Source organism: Palaemon carinicauda, chromosome 1 (genome assembly GCF_036898095.1).
Source record: "Palaemon carinicauda isolate YSFRI2023 chromosome 1, ASM3689809v2, whole genome shotgun sequence".
In the NCBI taxonomy this organism is placed as follows: domain Eukaryota; kingdom Metazoa; phylum Arthropoda; class Malacostraca; order Decapoda; family Palaemonidae; genus Palaemon; species Palaemon carinicauda.
In genome coordinates, this window is record NC_090725.1 from 155,988,231 (window position 1) to 156,011,337 (window position 23,107).

Here is a 23,107-nt window from a genome sequence, read left to right on the forward strand (position 1 = left end):
TCCCAGTAATCTTGGCCAATACTTTATAAGAAATGGATGAAACGCCTTACCGTCGCCAAGCGAGGCCCCTCTGGCAAGTACTGCACCAGAGGCAATAATAAAATGGCAAAGATGTGAAGAAACGGCCAGCTGAAGATATATATTTGTTCAGAGACTTGCTGTAAATCCAAGAGGTAACAGGCTCACAATTCAGGGTGCAGATACCAACTGCCTGCAGCTTGGAAGTCAGGTCTCAAGTCAACTCAGCAGAGCCAAAATATGGAGGGGAGAAACAGGGAGGATTAGTCAACAAGACTATACAAAAATACCTCTGGAGTGAGGAGACCCCTACTAACAAGAAGGCGAACTAACCATGAACTTTACAGCCTTCAAAAATGAAAGAGAAACTTAAAAACTCAACCTAAGTAAGCTAATACATTAAAAAAAACCTAAGGCTTACTTACAATATATATATATACATATATATATATATATATATATATATATATATGTGTGTATATATATATATATATATGTATATATATATATATATATATATATATATATATATATTATAGCATTCTAATAAAATTGATAAAAGCAAGTTATTTTCGATTTCATACTGCAATAAATTGAAACGGGCCCTTCTCTCTCTCTTTCCCCCTGGTATATGTATGTAACATCGTCAGATGTAAATATCAATATCATTTGTTTTTTTAAAGTTTATTCATGCTCTGTTATTGTGCATATTCCTATTGCTAAACTAACCGGGTTTGCTTACGTTGCTGAATTTATTTTAATATGACCTCTTTTGAGGAGATTAAACCATTTGTTGGAACACTTGTTAAGTGACAATAAAATGTTCGGAAGAGCCGGATAATTTTTCAGTAAGCTCTGATATGGCTGTTTTATCGGTTACCTTTTGTTCTGTTCAGTATCTGGCTCAAAACTTTTATCTATTAAAAGTGGATCTTAAATGAGATTACAATGCAATTTGGTTTCTACGATTTTTTATCAATATCATTTTGTAATTTTAAAATGTGAAAGGATTAACATCATCTACGTAGCATTTGTTTGATGTCGGCTACGACCAAAAATTGGGGGAAGTGCCTTGGTATATGTATGTACGTAGCATGGAAATTATATAATTCTATAATTGTTCAATAAGTTTACCGATCTAAATGTAATATATGGTGCAAACCAAACTGAGATTTTAATTTGCGAAGCAACTTGTTTCTATAAAAATAACAGTACAGTAAATAGGATGAAAACAGAAAAAAAGGAAAATCTTCAAAGAAATAAAAAACAGGCTTTTTCGGAGTTATCTCTAATATCATGAAATTAAACGATATAATATAAAACTTAGAATTTACGAAAACCTTCAAACTTTGTTAAAACTAAGAAAATAATCAACATATTCCGTTCAATAGTCGCTACAAGAAGAATGTAGTAAAAGAGATATAGTAGATTGATATCATCCTACACACACTCTCTCTCTCTCTCTCTCTCTCTCTCTCTCTCTCTCTCTCTCTCTCTCTCTCTCTCTCTCTCTCTCTCTCTCTCTCATACACACACACTACCAAGTTGTAAAAATTCATTATATATGAGCTGCAATTAAGAGATTGCATTTCTGATATGAATCAAGTTCGAAAGAGTGGAGTGGCTAACTGCAATAAGAAGGGTCAAGAATTGTTGTTGTGTTGATAGTTGAAGGGAAGGAAGCAGGCGCTCCAATAATTACGGAAAAAGAGGTCGTCAGCTGATGAGGTTTCCCTGTGGTGTATAGTCTTTTACTAAAATTAATTGTAGAGATTATTACTGAAATGTCTTGTAAATCTTACCCGGATGCTGTTATCAAGTAATGCATTTTCACATTATGAATTCAACTATAAGGAGAAAAGGGTTGTAAATACAGGAAATAGCTTGAAATTGCGTCAGTTTCCGGGGGAGGGAGAGCTTACAGTGACACCACCCCCCTGTTACTTTGGTCATGTTTTTCGACCCAAACCCCTTTTTGAACTTGCTGAATCTGCGCTTGACCTACTGTATATGATCGAGAGAGAGAGAGAGAGAGAGAGAGAGAGAGAGAGAGAGAGAGAGAGAGAGAGAGAGAGAGAGAGAGAGAGCTGATAATTGAATTTTCTTTTATGGACAAAATATAGTCGAGATTAATCAAAAGAATATTAGAAAACAACGAAGATTTATTGACGCACTTAGCCCTAACGAATATTCTCAAAGGTCTCAAGGTCGCGCAGGGGATGACCGTGCTACGTACAACTCGTTCCAAGTCCTATAAACAATAATGCACGAAAACCCATGAACATATTTGTAATAATCAAATTCTATGCGCAATATCTAATACACAATGCATACGTCGTACTTTAAAAACATCAATATGGGCTATATGAATGATTATGAAATAAGAAAAAATAAGAGTAACGCCTAAATTAGGTCATTGGAACCCAATTTTTGGGGGTAAGCATTATCCTTAAAAATGATTTCGGACTCTCTATTACAAACTGAACTCGAGTTTTCGGAGACCAACCGATATCATCCTGGAACTTAGACGTAGACATGAAGATCACAATGAGATGGTGACAGATTCTTCCCGGTGATGGTGGCCGTTATTACTCCATATTCATTGTTCGTATGTCTGAAATGCCTTTGGGTAGCATGGAATGAGATATGGTGCACTTCCGTCCTGAGTTGGTGTGGTATGGTACTGGGCAATACTGCCTACTAGAAGGCCGTACCTTTGCCTGCCTAACAGTTAGAGTTCCTTTCCCAATCACCAAACCTCGGAGAAGGCAAAGAATGACATGGGTAATTAGTAAATAGCCAAAGACGCTGGAAACCAGTGATCTCTTAACAACCAAGGGGGCAATTAATGAATATTGAACTAACTGTCTTCCAATGACCTAATTCAAACAAATTACAATCAAATATTTAACAATAAACTAGAAAATATAAAATAAATAACCAAGAAATATAATTTAATAAAGTTAATGAATGGATTGATTAATTGATTTAAAGTTTTAAGGCATCCTGATATCTAAGGTCATTTACGCCGAATAATGAATGGAAATTATGATTAAGGCTATAATATTATGCAAATTAAAATGAACGGAAAATTAATATCTAAATTAAGGTTGAGGAGAACCAGGAATGATAGTCAAATCCTAATAAAAACAAGAAAGAATATTATGTATATTACCAACGCCTTCATAACAAACAATAATATAAATTCCCCTTGAAATATATCTCCCTTTTCCCGTGAGTTCATCAGGACTACAATGGTTGAGCGATTATAAACACACACACACACACACACACACACACACATATATATATATATATATATATATATATGAGAGAGAGAGAGAGAGAGAGAGAGAGAGAGAGAGAGAGAGAGAGAGAGAGAGAGAGAGAGAGAGAGAGAGAGAGAGAGAGAGAGAGAGCGTATGTATTGTATAAAACGTACATGTAGGCCTAGCCTAATTATCAAACAAACATTAACAAGTGGGCTGGCTTCATCTTCGTAACTTAGCATGATACCCAAAACTACGTCTAGATTGATCTGATATTATAGCAGGTGCAATTGCACCGATATAAAAGCTTTATCTGTTTGTCATTTATTTTAAAAAAAGCAGTTCTAAAAAAACACTAGTACAGTATTGCGAAACCCAACCAAATGTCCCTAATCATTCCTTGGCCACGTGACGGCTCTCATGTCGTGGGAGGCTCATCCTCATAAGACACCAACTTCCACTGGCCTGCTGTAGACCATCTTGGTTAGCTGCACCATGAGGTTGTTGCTGCTGCTTTCACTCTTCGGAGTATTCCTCTCCTCCATCGGTAAGAAAATGTGTTCTTTCATTGGTTCGTAGGAATTTGGATTTGTGAAGGAGAAGAGGTGACATTGCTTGGGTTCATCTCAACTTACAGACTAGCCTACATTCGTGAGTCCAGAATGATTAATAAGCGTATATGCAGGACGTAGCCTACTAGTAACTAGACTTTCATACAACTTCTATGATTTCATCGAGTACAAGCCATGGTCTATTACTATTACGTTAGAATACCGTTAGTAAAGTTTTTGCTGAAATGAAAAGCAATTTTATACATAATACTCACTAATAAATGCAAGGTAGCCTATATCTCGAAAACAAATACGACTCACGAGTTCAATTGCGCTTTTCAAAGTTAATCAAGAGTTTTTTTTTTTTTTTTTTTTTTTTTTTTTTTTTTGTCAGAAAATTATAATACAATCTTGATAGCTAGATTGTACAAATCGCCCCTAAATAAATCGCTGGTTTAATGATGAAATAGGAAATTCGTACCTTTAACCACTTCATCTGGAGCTAAATGCGTATCACCATGCAAATAACTTAGAGACTAAGCACAAGGATAAACTAAATAAGGTTTCGAATAGAACGGAAAATCAGAGATAACATTTGATGTGGAAACAGGCATTATGTTGTTGAGTAGTTAAGTAAACATTTTATAACATCATTAACCGGATGCATACTGCATTTTTCCATTTAATCTCTCTCTCTCTCTCTCTCTCTCTCTCTCTCTCTCTCTCTCTCTCTCTCTCTCTCTCTCTCTCTCATCAAGGCAATACTATAGTGTAGTATAGTCAATACGAGATAATGGAGATAAAGGGAATTTTCTCTCCGAAAGCAGACCCCCCCCCCCCCCCCCCCCGCCTCCTCACCATACGCACAACGGTATCAAAATCCTAGATTTGAAATCTGAAGCGGATGAGCCACTATACAATCTAATCAACTTTAATAGTCTCCTCGTCCATCGTTCTTCAAAATTTGAGTGAAATTCAGTTATTAGTTTTTTTTTAGATACCCGCGGACAAACAAGCATGACAACACTTTTTTTTCCACACTTCTGAGTGGTACTGTTGTTAACTCCACTTGGTGGTGAATTCTTGAACAATATATTTAATCTTCATCACCTAGAATCCGACGACTTGTTGGATAAATGTTTACCAATTTTTATGAATAACTGAGAAGGGAAGAGAAACAACATAGTAACATTAGCGGTTATTCCTGATCTAGATATTAATCTCCAGCACCGTCGTTCAAGTATTTCATTATGCATGTTTCATAAGATTTTTTTTTTATAATTACGACCATCCTTTACATTCAGATCTTCCCGACAGTTCTATCTTGTTCGTAATACTAGGTAGGCAGTTAATTCTAGTAGTCAGACCTTCTCCATCATAAGGCCCAATACTAAACAGTACTCTAGAAGTTTTATTCCAGCTGGAACCAAGTTGTGGAATGATCTTCCTAATCGGGTAGTTGAATCAGTTGAACTTCAAAAGTCCAAAGTGACAGCAAATGTTTTTATGTTGAATAGGCTTACATAAGTCCTTTTATAGTTTATATATCAAATATGTTTTAATGTTAATGTTTTTAAAATGTTTTATTTAAATTTTTCCAAACTTCTTATACCGTTTATTTCCTTATTTCCTTTCCTAACTGGGCTATTTTTCCCTGTTGTAGCCCTTGGGCTTATAGCATCTTGCTTTTCCAGCTATGGTTGTAGCTTAGCTAATAATAATAATAATAATAATAATAATAATAATAATAATAATAAATAATAATAATAGTATTCCTTGATATGTTTTCTGCGCAAGTAGATTTATTAATTGCCAAAATAAAATAATTCCCTATCTTAAATTGATATATGATAGACGAGTAGGCGAATCTTCTTATTCATAGACTCTATTTTGAATACAATTTTGATGCAATCAACTATTCAAAATCTCTGACAAGAGATTTAGTTTCACCCACTCTTGGGTTTTATGAGACGACAGGATCTACAACGGTGTTTATTGTAAGATAACAGTACCCCGATGTCGCCGATATCAGTCGGCAGCCCGTGATCGAAACATATCGTACACCCTAAACCTGCCAAAATTATATATGATAACCATTAAAGGGGCGGTTACACATATACAAAAAAAAAAAAAAAAAGTGATTCTAATCGGAAATTCTCCGTAAAAATATACTGTTCTCAGCCGTATATTTCAGTAAAATACAGGCGGCCGTAAATTTACCTTACTTTGTTATTATCTTTTACGGGTTGATGACCATAATATCACCACTTAACGTCAATATCCGTTTTTAAAACGGTAAATATCCTAGAATAAATATTGCAAGGCATTTACCGTTTATTAGGGAAAATTTTTAACAGAGCATAGTAAAGGAGAAAGGCAAAATTAAATAACTTCAGGTTCAGAGAAGAGTGACATGCATGGAACCTAATGTTTGGTTGAAAAAAAAAAATCTAATCTTGGTAAATTATTTACATTTAACATAAAATGCGAGTTTTTATTGCCATGATTACATAAGTTGACAAGGAAATATCACATGAAGTCTGTGAGCCACTTGGGTTTTCCAGCAGCCATTCGAGTCCTACTAACGATAATAAATTCCTGATAGGAGTAAAAGCCTGGCGCTCCCGTCGATTACAACTGTGTACTGTTGGTAGAGTCTGATTTCTGAGATTACACTTGTTCTATCCCACTGCTTGGTAGCTTGGTTCTGTATATACACCCAAGTCCTTGTAATGTTAAAAGCCACATACCCTCATGCAATTTTACCATTTGCAATTTCCTTTGACACATCGTCCACCTCCAGTACTTGTCTACCAGAAGCTGTCTTTTGGCTATAGCAACCCCTTCACTTAGTTGGCGGCCCATTGCAAACAGAGACAGAGACTTGTTGACCCCTCTGAGATACTAAAATATCGCCAAGGCTGTCTTTTCTGACTTGAGGGCGCCGCCATTTGACATGTTTTTTTGGAGGAGCCTCTTTCCAGACTTAACAGCAGCGTGTGTCCTACCGTTGGCAGATGGACCTTGAAGGTGGCCTCCATCTCTTCACTGGCTAAGTTTATACCTCCATCAGTCAATATTTGTTCTAGAGCCCCCGAAATGAAAATTAGGACTGAAGGGGGTTACTTATTATTTTGTTAGATGTGGCATCGCTAGGGAAATGAGCTACTTCTAACCACCCCATTGTTCTGTCTTTGTATGCCCTGCATACGTTGCCTCCCACCTGAAAAATCTTCAACGACCTGCTGGAAAGGGTTTTCTGCTGGGTGTGTAAGTACCAGTGCTTTGGGAGGCAATGAAGGGTAATGTTCATCAAATGAGCTGCATTGGGCCCAACGATAGTGAAGATCTTCTATTCCCGGTCAATATATGGACTGTTTGACCATTCTAAGTATAAAATCGAGGCCTTGGTGTCCTGTGTGTAGTTCAGCAGCCACCTGACAATGTAAATCTTTGTGGATGATCAAACGTATGCATCCTTGATCCACTGAGTAAGTTACTGGATCCTGATTTATTGCTAGTCAATCTCAAACACTAAGATGCGGGCAAAAGCAGGTGATTTTTTGTGACTTCTGTTGGGGCTAGTCACCTGGTCTGACCATGGCTAGCAATAGTTGATATACCAGGTCATTGGATGCAGTGTTCTTGACGCACTCTGCATCCAATAGGATGGTGTTCTATTTCAAAACGGCCATGGTTGTACCAGCTACTGCCACTTGAATATCGTTCTACAAGTCCATGTCAGAAGCTTCACGGGACAATCCCCTAGTTGTCTATCTTAGAAAGGCAATCTGAAGAAGAGTTCCTCTTTCTAAGCAGATATTTGATGTAGAACTTGAATTAGAGTGTCTTTTTTTTCAGGTTGAACAACCTCGGGTTGATGATATCCTTAAGGGCCCTATCACCAGCAGTTTGACAAGTGTACTGTGATCTGTTATGATGGCGAGAATAAGGCACCAAAGCTGGAACAACCTGGCCTTCCGCAAGCACCAGGTGACTGTAAGGGTGCTTCTCCTTCTATAGGGGGGGGGGGGGGCTATCAGCTGACTGACCAGCACCATACTGGTGGAAGATGACAAAACCAATGCCCTCTTTACTCCAATCAATCTTGGTTGTCGTAGGGCATATCTTGTCATAATATGCCAAGCCTTCCTTGGTCAGCTGAGAGATGCCTTCCTGTGCCTGCAGGAGTTTACTGTGCAGTTGACTATCTCTATATACATTTTTTTCCGTGAGCTTCATGATGAGGTGCTTGAAGAACCCCATGAATGGCACTATTGCGAGGAAGGGGGCTAACTGATTAGGAAATTCGTACCACATTAAAATATCAGTGATGGAGGGCTTTTCTGGTATATAGAAGTTACGGATAGTGTCTAGACGTTTGTCTGCGGACTTATAAGCCTCCCATCCCAGGTGGTATCCAACAAAGGTAACCTTTCTCTGATAGAATTTGAGCTTTTCTGGTTTGAGTGTTATCCCTATGGAGGCACAAGCAAAAAGAAATGAAAAAAATGGGCCAAAATGCTTTTTCAATGCTGTAATCTTAAAGCAACGTGTCATCGACGCAGCTATGCTTCTGATGATGTCTTGCAGGGCGTCATCGAACTTTTTCATATAAGCATTGGATGCTCAGCAATGACCCATGGGTCTTACGGTAACGATACTGTCCCCATGGGGGGAGGAATGTTGTGAGTGTGTAGCTATTCTCGTCCAACTCCACTTGGTGGAAGCCTCAATGGATGTGTACTGTAGTATTATATGTGTGTATAGGAATGCTTGAAATCATGTTGAAGGGCTCTGGTATATGGTGAGTCTCCCGGATACCGTGTGCATTAAATTGTTGAAAGTCTACTGTGCGGCAAGGCTGCCATGTCTTCTTTGCTACAACGACCTAGCTCACCACTCCATCGCATCCCCTGCTGGGACTAGTTCTATCAAGAATTTTTAAACATGCTCGTCCAGCTGGACCATGAAATCTTCCCTCGCTTGGGGATTCTGTCGGTATATGACAGACATACATTATGGTGTCAGGTTAGAAATGTATGTAGTGCTGCTTACCTTTCATTACAGGTAAAGATTCCCTTGTAGTTTTAAAGGTTGTACATGAAAAGTGATGTAATAACCATTATTCTAGTCTTGGGATGTTCTCCTCTATGGGCTGGAATGGTACTGTAATCTGCTTTGTTATGTGAGAACGGTATGGCTGTGACACTGCCTCACTGGTGATGTCTGCTGATGCAACAAGTAGGAAATGGGTAGGAAACCCTAGTAGCACCAATCCTAGCTCTTTATAGGAACTCATTGACATACAAAAGTTCTTTGCCGTTGGTACAAAAAGAACCTCATGCTTTTTACGTTGCCCACATACTTCAATAGTACATGACGTTGATCCGAGGCATTTCACTCACAGATTGGCTACGTCCTTCTGATCCACTCGAGGTTGCAATTCTGGTGATTTTATTTGCAGGCTGGAAAGCATCACTGGTACAGAAATATAGATATGAGCTCCTGTGTCTGCTACAGCGAATGCGGACACCGATCTCCCCCTCTCATAAGAGACACTGACCTTGATAGTGGGATGGGAGGAGAGGTGTGTCTCTGTAATGAACACCACTTTTGAAGCAGGCTGTGCCTTCTTCGTGCTCCTATAGCATTTCCAGAAGTGCCCTACCTTTTGGCACCCAGGTCACGTCACACCTTTTGCTGGGCATGATGTTCGACCAGGGGAATGATGTTCCCCAGTTTCTGTATTGCTTTGCATTTGAATTGCCACGTAATGCAGCTACGTCTGGTTCAATGTCATCACTGGCAGTGACGTCATCCCTGGCTGGGACATCATCACTTGAAGAGCTGGCTAACTCCCACCCATATACACACAGGGCACTCAACGTTTTGGCACGTAAATTCAAAGGTACAAGACAAAACCTAAAGGTCATCTACACTTTTGAACGTATCACATGCCTGATATACATGTCTTTTTGATACTGGATCACTAAGACCTTCCATTATTTTACGTAATAGTATATATTCAACTAAACACTCCCCACACTTTGGGCAATGGAATTCACAATCTGTGGCCTTTTGAGGGCACATTTAAGAAATAATTACTCATGAAATCCTCACACCCGTGGGTGGGGGCAAAGAATTCCATCCACTGGAGAGCCTGGTTAGACGACTGTAATACAATATTTCTTTTGGTATCTAAAGCCATATCTGGAGTAAGGGTGTTCCATTTGGCATCCGAGTACCAAGCATCCAGTGTACGTTGTAGTGCCGGACAATGTTGTTAAGATGAATCCATTACTTTATCGAATGCTTCCAGGACCTAAAGGCCATTGGGCACATGGCAACATCACATGTGTCAGGGGCAGTAGAAACAGAGACTTTGCCAGCACATGCTCTAGAACCAGGAAGGGGATCATGAAGGGTATGGATGGCACGTCGATGGTCCGCGATTATCGTTTTACGCCAACATAACGGCCCTTGACTTTGAAGGAGAGGCACGTCCTGGCATACACTGGGATCATCTTTATATCAGGAGCATGGCTTGGCTCGAAAACTCACTGCGCCATATTGGGTTTGGTTCATAATAAGACAGCAGGATTCACATCGATATTTATTATAAGATAACATAGAACTCACTGACCATCACAACAGTAACCGGTTGTCGCTCGATATTAGTCAGCAGCACATGATCAAAACATATCATACACGCACCTTTGCTGAACAATAACTATTAGTGTGGACCCGTTTATACCAGTTCACGAACAATCAGTATGTATTAAGGTAGCGCAACAAAAATTTCATAATTGCGAGCGAAAGTATCATCTATTCTAATGCAAAGGAATTAAGATGCTACAGAAAATGGTGAAAAGTATCAGAGAACGCAGATAAGTGACCCTAGGCTGAATGTCAAAACTGATGGAAAGACTGCACTTTTACTGTACAGTACGTCCTCCTACGGTCTAAGTATATATGTAGACCGTGCTTCCTCCATCTTTCTAGTAGTTCGTTGGAATTGCCCAACCCTTTCATATTTTGTTTTGCATTCTTTACAAAATGGTATCTAACTATGAAGAATTATCCATTATGGTTTATTTTGCCGTTGGAATAGCAATTCACACAGAAACTAAGCCAACAGCCATCGGAATTAAAAGATGGATTTTATCTTTCTTAACCCATTTTAACAAGTATGAGACATTTTCTTTGTTTTTTTTTAACAGAGGCTGAAGTAGTCGTCTGTTACTTCAGTTCGTGGGCTGTGTACAGACCAGGAGAGGGCAAGTTTGACGTGGAGGATGTAGACCCTGCTCTCTGCACCCATCTCATCTTTGCCTTTGCTGGACTCAATCCCACCACCAACGAGATTAAGGTAAACAGGGCTGATGTCTCATTCTGTCACTACAGTGAATAAAATGTCTACTCAAAAAGGACCATCTTATCATAGATGAAACATTTTATACTTTGAAATGCATCGCTCAACTTCGTGCCTTTTGTGTTGATGACCTTTGCTTGTGTTCAATGGCAGATTTACATATTTTTCCTGTCTTTTAAACTATTCATTCTTATATCACATTAGTTAAAAAGTAAAGAAAAGAGGACAGTAAAGGAAACAGTATATAAAATGTTAGATAACGATAGGACTAATCTAGCAGTTCTTCTATTTTCGGAATACCAAAGAGTGACAATCCAAGTGTTTTAAAGTGATTTCTCATTTAATCAAATTTCCTATTTATCGTATTTCTAATACATATTAAAATTTTGTAGTGGAGAAAATAACATTATTGTTAGGAGGTACTAAGCATTGATGCACTCTCACTTCCTCTTTTTAAAGCCATTCTTTTCTGCACTCATATCAAGATAACCTGTCAATCCTTGAAGAAAAATAACAACTTTGACCTACAGATCTGATTTTCTCTTTCTTTTTGTACAACCTAAAGAATTGAAGAAATTCTCTGAAAAGCATAATACTATCAATTTATTTTCTAATATTTAATCTAAACTGGTAAAGAATTCTTCTCACAACATAAATTTTGTTTTAATTTTATCCGAAATAGGTTCTGGATCCCTGGAACGAACTGTGTGAGGGAGGGGGCAAGTGTGCATACGACCGCTTCGTGAAACTCAAAAAGAGAAACGTGAACTTGAAGACTCTTCTGGGAGTTGGCGGATGGAATGAAGGCTCAGCCTCTTACTCTGCGGTAGGCATATGCCATTTTTCATTACTCTTCATGAGATGGTTTACACTCTTCGTAACGCTTGGGCTATTTATGGTTGCTTAAAAACGTTGTACTATATACGAAGAGCCATAATTTCTCATCAATGTTTAGTATTTAAATATCTAAATACTAGATCAGGAATTTAGTATATCTTGAAGTTAGTGTAATCAAACTTACACTAGTAGCAAGAACTTTCTAATAAATTTTATTATTGATGAAAAGTATAATTCATTTGCGTGGAATTAAGCATGGAATGTATATTCAGGCCATGCATAATTTCATCGGTTTCTTTCCCCCATTGATACATGGAGTGATGAGCAGCTTCACACAATAGCCTGCTTGTTGCTTTGAAAAGTTCTGAAAATACAACTAAAAGTAAAGGATCGCATAGGAAGATGAGGCTATGAAAGGAAATGCTCATTTATTTACTTCCACCAAGTTTTTTTACTTTCGTAGAAATTATTTGAAAATTTTAGAGAAGTCTATTCTCTGTTGACTAATATGCATGAAATTTTTCATGACTATATATATATATATATATATATATATATATATATATATATATATATATGTGTATATATATATACATATATATATATATATATATATATATATATATATATATATATACATATACATATATATGTATAACTGTATATTTATGCATATATATATATATATATATATATATATATATATATATATATATATATATGTGTGTGTGTGTGTGTGTGTGTGTACTGCATATATATATATATATATATATATATATATATATATATATATATATATATATATATATATATGTATGTGTGTGTGTGTGTGTGTGTGTGTTATTCATGAAACATCATATTATTTAAAAACTTTTGGTCAACGTTTACTGTTGCCTTTTTTTGTAATGCGGTCAGATGCTATAAATATAGTATTTGAAATTTTTGCAACAAAGCTAAAGTTTTATTCTGAGGGAGCTGAATATGATAACTATTTCTAACGCGTGTGAAACCACATGAACTGTGTTTTTTACTAAATTAATGACCTGGAATGAATTTAGTTAATTAAAGGGATACGTAGTTTTGCTTTCCAACGAATTACTACAATATTTGACCCTATTTCTCAGATGGCAGCAGATCCAGCAAAGAGAAAGATCTTCGTCGACTCTTCCATAGCTTTGCTCAAAAACCATGGATTTGACGGTCTGGACATGGATTGGGAATATCCTACACAGCGAGGCGGCAATCCCGAAGATCACGTAAGTTCTCTTTATAAGAAATGAACTTGAATAAGAACTACATTTGAACTCCAAAGATTAGAGTCCTGAAGAATTCGTTTATTTACCTTATACCTTTTCCCAGAACCTTGGTCGTTTGTCATGCATCCTCAAATGATTGCGATTCACATAAAATATAAGCTTTATACGATAAGTGCATCAGGGCCCCTATATCCCATTAATGTCCAAAATGGAAGAAATCAAAATTATAAGAAATTAAACATTGAAAAAGTTTGAATAACATGAATATTTTTTTCATATTCTATGACGTAATAGAGAATTGTTTTGTCAACCTTTAAGTGTTCATATTTAATAATAATAATAATAAAAAAAAAAACTATCCACAGACTAACTTCGTCAGCCTCCTAAGTGATCTGAAACAGGCGCTGCAAGCTGAAGGTATGATTCTCACAGCTGCTGTGTCTGCAGGTAAAGCAACAATTGACCCTGCCTATGACATCCCCGGTATGTCCCAACACCTTGACCTCATCAACCTGATGGCGTACGATCTGCACGGAAGCTGGGAGAAATACACCCATCACCAGTCTTGCCTTTACCCTCACCCAGACGATACCGGTGACAACCTTTTCCTGAATGGGGTAAATGAAGTTCATATTTTGGCAAACATTTTAATTAACACTTAAGGAAAAACATCCCTTTAGTCATAGTTATACGATCAGATGCATCATCTCACTCTTCCTCTTGAATAAATCAGAGAATAGAACATCCTAGTTATTTGTAAGGAATGCTTAAGGGTTAATTTAGCCCATAATAGCATTCCATTACAATGCTCCATTGAATATGTTTCCTGATAGATCTGGCAGTTTCAGGGGTATTGTTTAATCACTTGAGTTATTTACTTGCGTATATGGTTGTTCATGACCGTTCACCAATAGAAATAAGTTCTAATTCATTTCAAGATATCACAACTATAAAACGCGTTTTTATTTCAGGACTTTGCTGTGAACTACTGGCTCGAAAAGGGAGCCCCAGCAAACAAGCTGGTTTTGGGCATTCCTCTGTATGGGCGAACATGGAGGCTTGATTCCACATCTGAAACTGGATACTATGCTCCCGCGTCTCAGGCTGGTACTGCTGGACCATTCACCAGACAAAATGGGTTCTTGGGCTACAATGAGGTGAGATTCTTTAACAGTTTTTAATTTCAATCAATTTTCGAAACAAATATTACAATTGGTTTGGTTCTTTGACCAGAGAAGTTGTTTCGCTTAACATGGATCTGCGAGACAAATTTATATTTATTAAATATCTTTCCTCCAAGAACTGTAAAATCAGTTTAAATTTACTGTTTATGATTACCTCCCTGAACATTTTCCGCTGTCATCTGCTAATGAAGATTCTAGTATTACGACAGGATTTTTCTAACTTTCTTAATAACATAATCACGTTATTTTATTATGATTATTTTAACACTTTTACGCATAGACATGTTATACTATTGTTTCACATAAGCACAATTATAGTACTGTATGGTTCTTTGTCTGAATGAGTGAAGATTAAATAAAAAATACCTTATTTCCCATACATGATTATTCATTTTAGATGAGTCTTAATACGTAAAGGAGCTAACTGAACGAGCCAAATAGAATACAGTAGACAAGTGTCAATGTGCTGTTCAAAATCATCTTTCCAGAAACTTCCCTGTTGGAGATCTAAGGCCTATGGCATTCTGCTCTATCTAGTAATAATAATAATAATAATAATAATAGATTACATAAAGACACATACATATGCAGTATACACACATACACACACACACACACACACACACACACATATATATATATATATATATATATATATATATATATATACATATATAAGGTTTATTTAGACTTGCATATTTATATATATACAGCATTACCTTGGTTTACGAGTAACTCGGGATACGAGCAAACTGGTATATGAGCACGAAATTTCAAATTAGTATACAAGCATTGTATCAGTTTGTAAGCAAAAATCCCCCCCCCCCCCCCTCTGCGTCTGCATTTCTGGTGGACAAGCCCTGTACAAAACACTACCCTGCAATGAGCCGAATTTCTCTGGTGTCACGAAATACTCGTACTATCTGAGATTCTCAAATTAAAATGTGTTAAATTTTTGACATGAGATGAGATATATCTCTATGAATAATGTACTATAAACAGTATTACCTTTAATGTGTGTGTGCAATCAGTTTTTAATCAAGTGATATGTCTAAGGTAAAATCGAGCACGGGTCCATGGTAACTTGTGTTTTTAATAATATAATTTTCTTATAGAAGAAGGGACAGACAAAAGTCATAAGGTTTTTTGTAGAAGTGTAAATGGTTGAAATATTTTGAAGAAGGAAAATAAGAAAATAACACTGTTAGATTAATTAGAATTTGAGGCTCAAAAAGCGTGCCTGTACAGGTAGATTAATTATGGGTTACATATATACTGCGCATATTAATCCAGCTGAAAGATGTGCAATAGCAGTCCATCAGATGAGCACACAGGCAGGTGGTATTGCATTTGCAATGGGTGCTCCAGAGGGCAATAACATCCTACTACTGTGCCATTTCGGAAGATTCTAAGAACAGGATGTCCTCAATCCATCCATCCATTACCACAGTGACAACAGCACAAAAGGAAATCATTGTGCTCGCATGATAAATTACGCATATGCCCTTCACGGCTTCTCTTTAGGTCAGGAACTAGTGTTGCCATGTAGACTTTTCATCTACTTTCCATGTCACTTAAATTTTTTTTATAGAGTTATTTCAATTTTTCCATAAAAACATGAGTTTATATATGTATTTATGAATGAATGGACTGCAGCAAATGAATTTCTCTTATTTCTTGTGGGAAAAAATGCCTTTGGTTTACAAGCATTTTGGGTTACGAGCTTGCTCCTAGAACTTATTAAACTCAAAACCGAGGTACTACCACAAATAATATATATATATATATATATATATATATATATATATATATATATATATATATATATATATATATATACATACATATATATATATATATATATATATATATACATACATATATATATATATATATATATATATATGTGTGTGTGTGTATATATATATATATATATATATATATATATATATATATATATACATATATATATGTATATATATATATATATATATATATATATATATATATATATATATATGTATATATACATATATATATGTATATATATATATATATATATATATATATATATATACATATATATATATATATATATATATATATATATATATATATATATATATATATATATATATGGGTGTGTCTGTTTGAATTTTTATAAAATATCTGAATGATTATGAAAATTTATGTAATAGTAAATTAAAGAATTTACCTGCATTATCACTTGGCAGGAATGTGAGATCAATTGGCATTGGCTGCTTGATATTTATGCAAAACTTCTAACTCTATCCTCTCTTAGATTTGTGACTTCGAAAGGACAGAGGATTGGACCATAGTCCATGATCCAGCCATGCATGAGCCATATGCATATTCCTTCTCCCACAACCAAATCTGGGTATCCTATGATGATGTTGATTCTGTTGCAGTTAAGGTAGGTTGAGCCTTTTTTTTTTTTTTTTTTTGTGAATTCCAGTAGGTCTTCTTTTCAGAGACCATGCTATATTTGGCAAATTTAATTGATACTATTGATCAAGTCTTCATAAAAAGGAAATAACATCAATTTCTAAATTTTCTATATTCACTTTCATTATTTCTCACGTATCGTGCAGGCGCAATACGTTTTGGACAAGGGCTTAGCCGGTTGCATGGTTTGGAGTGTTGAGACCGACGACTTCCACGCCAAGTGCCACGGTCAAGCGTTCCCTCTTCTGCAATCCATCAATGATGTCTTGAGTGGAGGTCACTTCACAAGACCACCAACCTTGGAGCCAGATACTACTCGAGTAAACAATGCTTTATCGCTGAGTTGATATCGACAATATTATTATCATACAGAATCCAAAAGCATTTATTTACAGTGATGATATAACTGAATATATTTTTTTTTGAAAAACCTTCATAAATGTTTCTTCTTCTTTTAAAAGGACCCCTTCGCAACCACCCCTCCTCCAACTCCACCTCCACCATCTCCTCACTGCAGCGTCGTAGGACCTAATGCTGATCCAAATGACTGCACTCATTACTACATGTGCTCACTTGTAAGTAGTTGGGAAATACTAAGAATTCATGGCAAAACAATATTTAGAGGAATTACATTTTGCACGGTTAGCTGGGCTTCTAATCTGTTTTAATAGGAATAGGATGATATTTGACACATTGATTTAAAGCAAGTTTCATAGAGGATGGCTACAAATACGTCTTTTTTTTATTCTTTCTCTCATCTGTTACATAGCTCAAGAATTCCCTCCTTGCATCAACTTTCCATCCTTCAAACGACGAACCTATCTCTTTAGTTTTTTCCCCTGCTTTCATTTTCTTCCCATACGGAATTGCCCGGCAAAGAGTTGTAGAATATCCATCCCATCAGCCTCCACTTTATTGAAATCTAAACAAACGTAATCAAGTTCACGAGTAGTCGTTGGTCTTCGGTGTCTATATATGACAAAATATCTTCCTAAAGACTAATAAGAAACCAGAAGACTGAACACTTTAAGCATCAACCATTTGGTAGACCGGAGTCCATAACCAATGGGCACTGACGGTGGGGGAGTCCACCACTATATTCAACATCGTGTTCTATTTGTAACATTGCGTCATCATCGGTTATGTTTATCTGTTTGTAGATTGCACACACACAATATATGTATATATATATATATATATATATATATATATATATATAATAATAATAATATATATATACATATATATATATATATATATATATATATATATGTACATATATATATATACATACATACATATATCTATATATACATACATACATATATATATATACATACATACATATATATATATATATATATATATATATATAAATATAAATATATATATATATATATATATATATATATATATATATATATATATATATAAATATTTATATATATATACATATATATATATATATATATATATATATGTATGTATGTTTGTATATATGAGTGTGTGTATGTATGTATATTCATATAAGTAAATACATACATAAAAACATAGGCCTTCATAAAGATAGAATGATATGTTGAGAATCCTTCCAGATATAGTGGGACAGTATTCTTATGATTGTAAATCTAATGCCATGATACTGACAGATAGATTATTATAACTGTTCCCAGAAAGGCCAGTGCCGATCAACAGATGCGCCAAGATCATTTGTGTGATGATCATTGATTTGTATAAGAACAACTTTTTATTCCTGCCCAGGAGATCAAGCTGATGCATACCATGTGCAGAAATGCTCGATTTAGTAGTGACTCATTCATGTTGGTCCTGATTATAGATCCTTCTCAGGTCTGATAAATTTTCCCTAGAGCCCCAACCTTACTGTTCTCGTGGATGGCTGAGTAGCATAACTCATCTCAAGTTGCTAGATCCCTTGTCTGTTGCTTTCCTACCAACACCAGTCAACCCAGTTGTTAAAGACTGCCATTCATGTATGGGGTCAGAGAAAAAATAGCTGGTCAGACTATCATTGTGGCTCCACCTGGTATAAATAAGAATATATGTATGGTGACAACAATATTTTTGTGTTGAATTTATGATAATATGGTAACTATAAAATCAAATACATACGTATATGACATTTGCATATGAATAGGTCTGTTTGTGAAGTATTCCTCAAGACTTTTCTTCACTATTATAAATTATCTGTTACGTCATTTGCAGGATACTTCAGGATGGGTAGAAATGGAAAATCAGTGCCCTGCAGGAACCCTCTTCAACCCTAATGCCTTCTACTGCGACTGGAAGGACACAGTGTGTGCTTTGTCAGGCAATCCTTGTCCTAATGATTGCCCAGCTTAACTCACACATAACTTCATATAGAAAAGTTGTTGTCTAATGTGGAAATATTAAAAGAAATTACAGATAAATTCAGGAATTGAGTGAGCGACAATAGTTTGTATTCTTTTAACATATGATTTGTGTAGGTATTTCACAGGATGAATAAAGTACAAACTCTTGTTATTTGTTTGAATAAGCTGAACACATTTCTCATGTCCAAGGTATCGTAGGTAATTGACAAGACTGGGAGTACAAATCACTTTAGAAATAATGTGCAATTCAAAATATCAAGAATCGTAATAAAAGACTCTGCTCAACTTTCCTAAGAAAAAAAAACATTATCCTTATGACTGAAATCTAAAATGATGCAGTGGGCTGTGTAGTTTCTATATTTACTGTAACAGTTTAAATATGTGCTATGATTTTTTCTTCTATCGACGGGAAAGCACGAGGCTCATGTAATGGTAAGGAAAAGTAAAAGGAAAAGTATTATGATAGGGATGGAACAAATAATGAATAAAGCGTACGCAGAAATACAATTCCTAGTAAGAAAGACATGGTGGAAAATTAAATAAACCAGTAGCACATCAAACATTGGATTAGGAAGCATACATTAAACAAATCATTTAAATATATGCATTCAAGAAACAACATCATGTAGGTTAAGCAAGTCTTGATACTTTGTATCTGTTACTCGAAACTTGGTGATGATGTGTCCACAAAAGGATTTATGGAATCACCGATAAGAAATTGGGTGTCAGATATAGAAGTTGGGTGATTTTAAGGACTTGCTTAAATGGCTCTTTTTTTATCTACTAATTTTAAAAGAGAAAACAATCTGCCGATAATGTTTGTTTAGACTTTAACATAATGTAACAACTCACAAGATACTACCACAGAAACTTGTTACATATATTGTTTTCAAAATGCAGTATTTCAAATGGACACGTTATGGTTTCAGTATATTTTAAATGCACTTTATGACTGGGCCTTAGGGATACAGGTCTATCATTGGGAAGTGGTTCCCTCGAGATTCATAGCCCTCCAAAAATATCCATACAAGACGAGTATCTCTTTATTATACTTGTATGGAACAGTAATCCTAAATGAAAATATTCAATTGGAAGTTTATTGATGATCCCTATAACTGTTATTTAAATTCTGATCAGAGAGCAACAAAATCCCAATCCCCCTTCAAGGAAAATGAGATGGCTGGTGCTACAAGTCAACTGTAGATCCTCTTGTTGTCACCAGGAACGTCTCTATGATAATAATGATAATAGCAAGGTTTGTTCACATATCAATTATATAATGAAACTATTCTTATAGTATATTAAAGTAACTTGGCAATATACATAGGAAATCAAAATTAATGTTGGTATTGGAAATAATCCCGGGAAGATCTCCCTGTAACGGATATCCAGATCAGGACATGAGGGCTTGGAGCACTAACGCTCCCGCACTAACAGATCAGATCAGTGATACAGTTTGTCAACCATCACACGTTAAAGTTCAAAGAATACTCAATATTAGCTTCATCATTAATGGTACCACCTCAGTGTTCAGGCGCTACACCTAGCACGGGATAGTACACCCAACTGCGATTTCTGACCTCCGCCAAAGGCTAATGGAGTCATCCATGGCTTAAAATCTATAGTGGAAATTTCGTCAAAATCCGGCAATTTGTTTTGACATTACCCTTAAAAGGGCGATATAGAATCCAGATCATATCCAAACTTTAATGGCATCGTTCATGATCTAAGATCTATCTCTGGAGAAATTTTCGACAAAATCCATCGAGTAGTTTAGACATAATACTGTTCACAGCAAATTAACAAATAGATAAACTAGAATCCGGATCCGGATCATCTCCAATGGGGTCATCCATGACCTAATATTTATCTGTGGTGAAAAATTTTGTCAAAATCCGTCGCGTAGTTGTGACATAATCCTGTTCACTGCTAATTAACAAATAGATAAACTAAAATCCGGATACGGTTCATCTCCAAAATTCGAAGGGGTCGACTATGACCTAATATCTATCTGTGGTGAAAATTTTACCAAAATCCGTCGCGTAGTTGTGACATAATCCTGTTCACGCGGAAAATTCAAATCCAGATCTATTATTCGGATCCCGGATAATCTCCAAAATCTAATGGGGTTGTCCATGACCTAAGATCTATCTGTGGTGAACTTTTCGTCAAAATCCGTAGGGTAGTTTTGGCATAATCCTGTACACAGACAAATAAATAAACTAGAATCCGTATCCAGATCATCTCCAAAATTTAATGGGGTCGTCCATGAACTATGATCTATCTGTGGTGAAAATTTTGCCAAAATCCATTGCGCAGTTTTAACGTTATATTCAAAATGGCTAAGACTGTAAATCTGGGTCTAAAAGCCGGATCATCTCCAAAATTTAGTGGGGTCGTCCATGACCTAAGATCTATTTGTGGTGAAAATTCTGTCAAAATCGGTCGAGCAGTTTTAACGTTATATTTAAACTGGCAAAAAATGCAAATCTGGATCTAGAATCCGAATCATCTCCAAAATTCCATGGGCTCGTCCATGACCTAATATCTATCTGTGGTGAAAATTTTATAAAAATCCGTCATGCAGTTGTGACATAATCCTGTTCACTGCAAATTAACAAATAGATAAACCAGAATCCGGATCCGGATCATCTCCAAAATTCGATGGGGTCATCCATGACCTAATATTTATCTGTGGTGAAAATTTTGTCAAAATCCGTCGCGTAGTTGTGACATAATCCTGTTCACTGCTAATTATCAAATAGATAAACTAGAATTCGGATCCGGATCATCTCCAAAATTCAATGGGGTCGTCTAGGACCTAATATCTATCTGTGGTGAAAATTTTATCAAATTCTGTCGTGTAATTGTGGCATAATCCTGTCCACAGACACACGAAAAATACAAATCCGGATCTAATATCCAGATTCCGGATCAGCTCCAAAATTTAATGGGCGCGTTCATGTCCTAAGGTCTATCTTCGGTAAAAAAATCATAAAAATCGCCAAGTATTTTTGGCGTAACTATGCCCAGAGGCAAGTGTCCACAGGTACTCAAATAAATAAACCAACTCGATCACAATACCTCCTTGGCTTGAATAATAATGCAAGAGTATGTGGGGGAGCAGTATTGTATGAGATAAGCTTACATGAAGGTCCTAATCTAGGAATTGTTCACTTAGTAGCTCAAATTAAATGTAGGAGACACTAATAATCATATATTTACACCGAAATCATTTGAGATTTAAAGCTCCTTCAACTCAATAGCCCTTGAGATAAAATGGTTGAATTAGTCATTTAATGATTCTCTTTTGTTGAAATGCATAATTTTAATTTCCTTCTTGAAAAAAAGGGTGCTTGTTTTTTTCTGAGTCATGAATCCAAAATAAGTCTATGAAACAACATAAAGATTTTATATAATTCATTTCAGGTTTTTTCCCAATGATTCAATTCAGACTCGTCATGGCATTTGTAAAATAACATAAAAAAGGCTTAGTTAAAATCAATGGTTGCTTTGACCTATCCTGTAAATTTATTCACACAATTTACATAACTCTACAAGGATAAGAAAATGTACAAAGCTACTAAAAAATGTAACTAGCTTAAATTGTAGATCAAAGCTTGGGATAAAGATTAAACTCATGATTATTCCATAAGCAAGAGTTCGTCAAATCGAGTAAAATGAAATGTAAAGACCAATAATCTTTTAAATACAAAGAAAATGCAAGATGATTCCGTAAGCAAGAGTTTCGTCAAAACATGAGTATACCTAAATAAAAG

The 23,107-nt window shown here is 35.8% G+C and overlaps 1 protein-coding gene across 1 annotated transcript; it reads left to right on the forward strand.

Annotated features, from left to right (window-relative positions):
• The first annotated feature begins 3,676 nt into the window (after positions 1–3,676).
• LOC137652529 (chitinase-3-like protein 1) lies at positions 3,677–19,475 on the forward strand. The gene is made up of 10 exons (XM_068385998.1): positions 3,677–3,834; positions 11,062–11,210; positions 11,896–12,039; positions 13,175–13,306; positions 13,672–13,923; positions 14,278–14,463; positions 16,793–16,924; positions 17,103–17,276; positions 17,418–17,531; positions 19,180–19,475. The coding sequence occupies exons 1-10, from the start codon at positions 3,783–3,785 to the stop codon at positions 19,315–19,317; spliced, it is 1,473 nt and encodes a 490-aa protein (XP_068242099.1). The 5' UTR covers positions 3,677–3,782; the 3' UTR covers positions 19,318–19,475.
• The last annotated feature ends 3,632 nt before the right edge of the window (positions 19,476–23,107 follow it).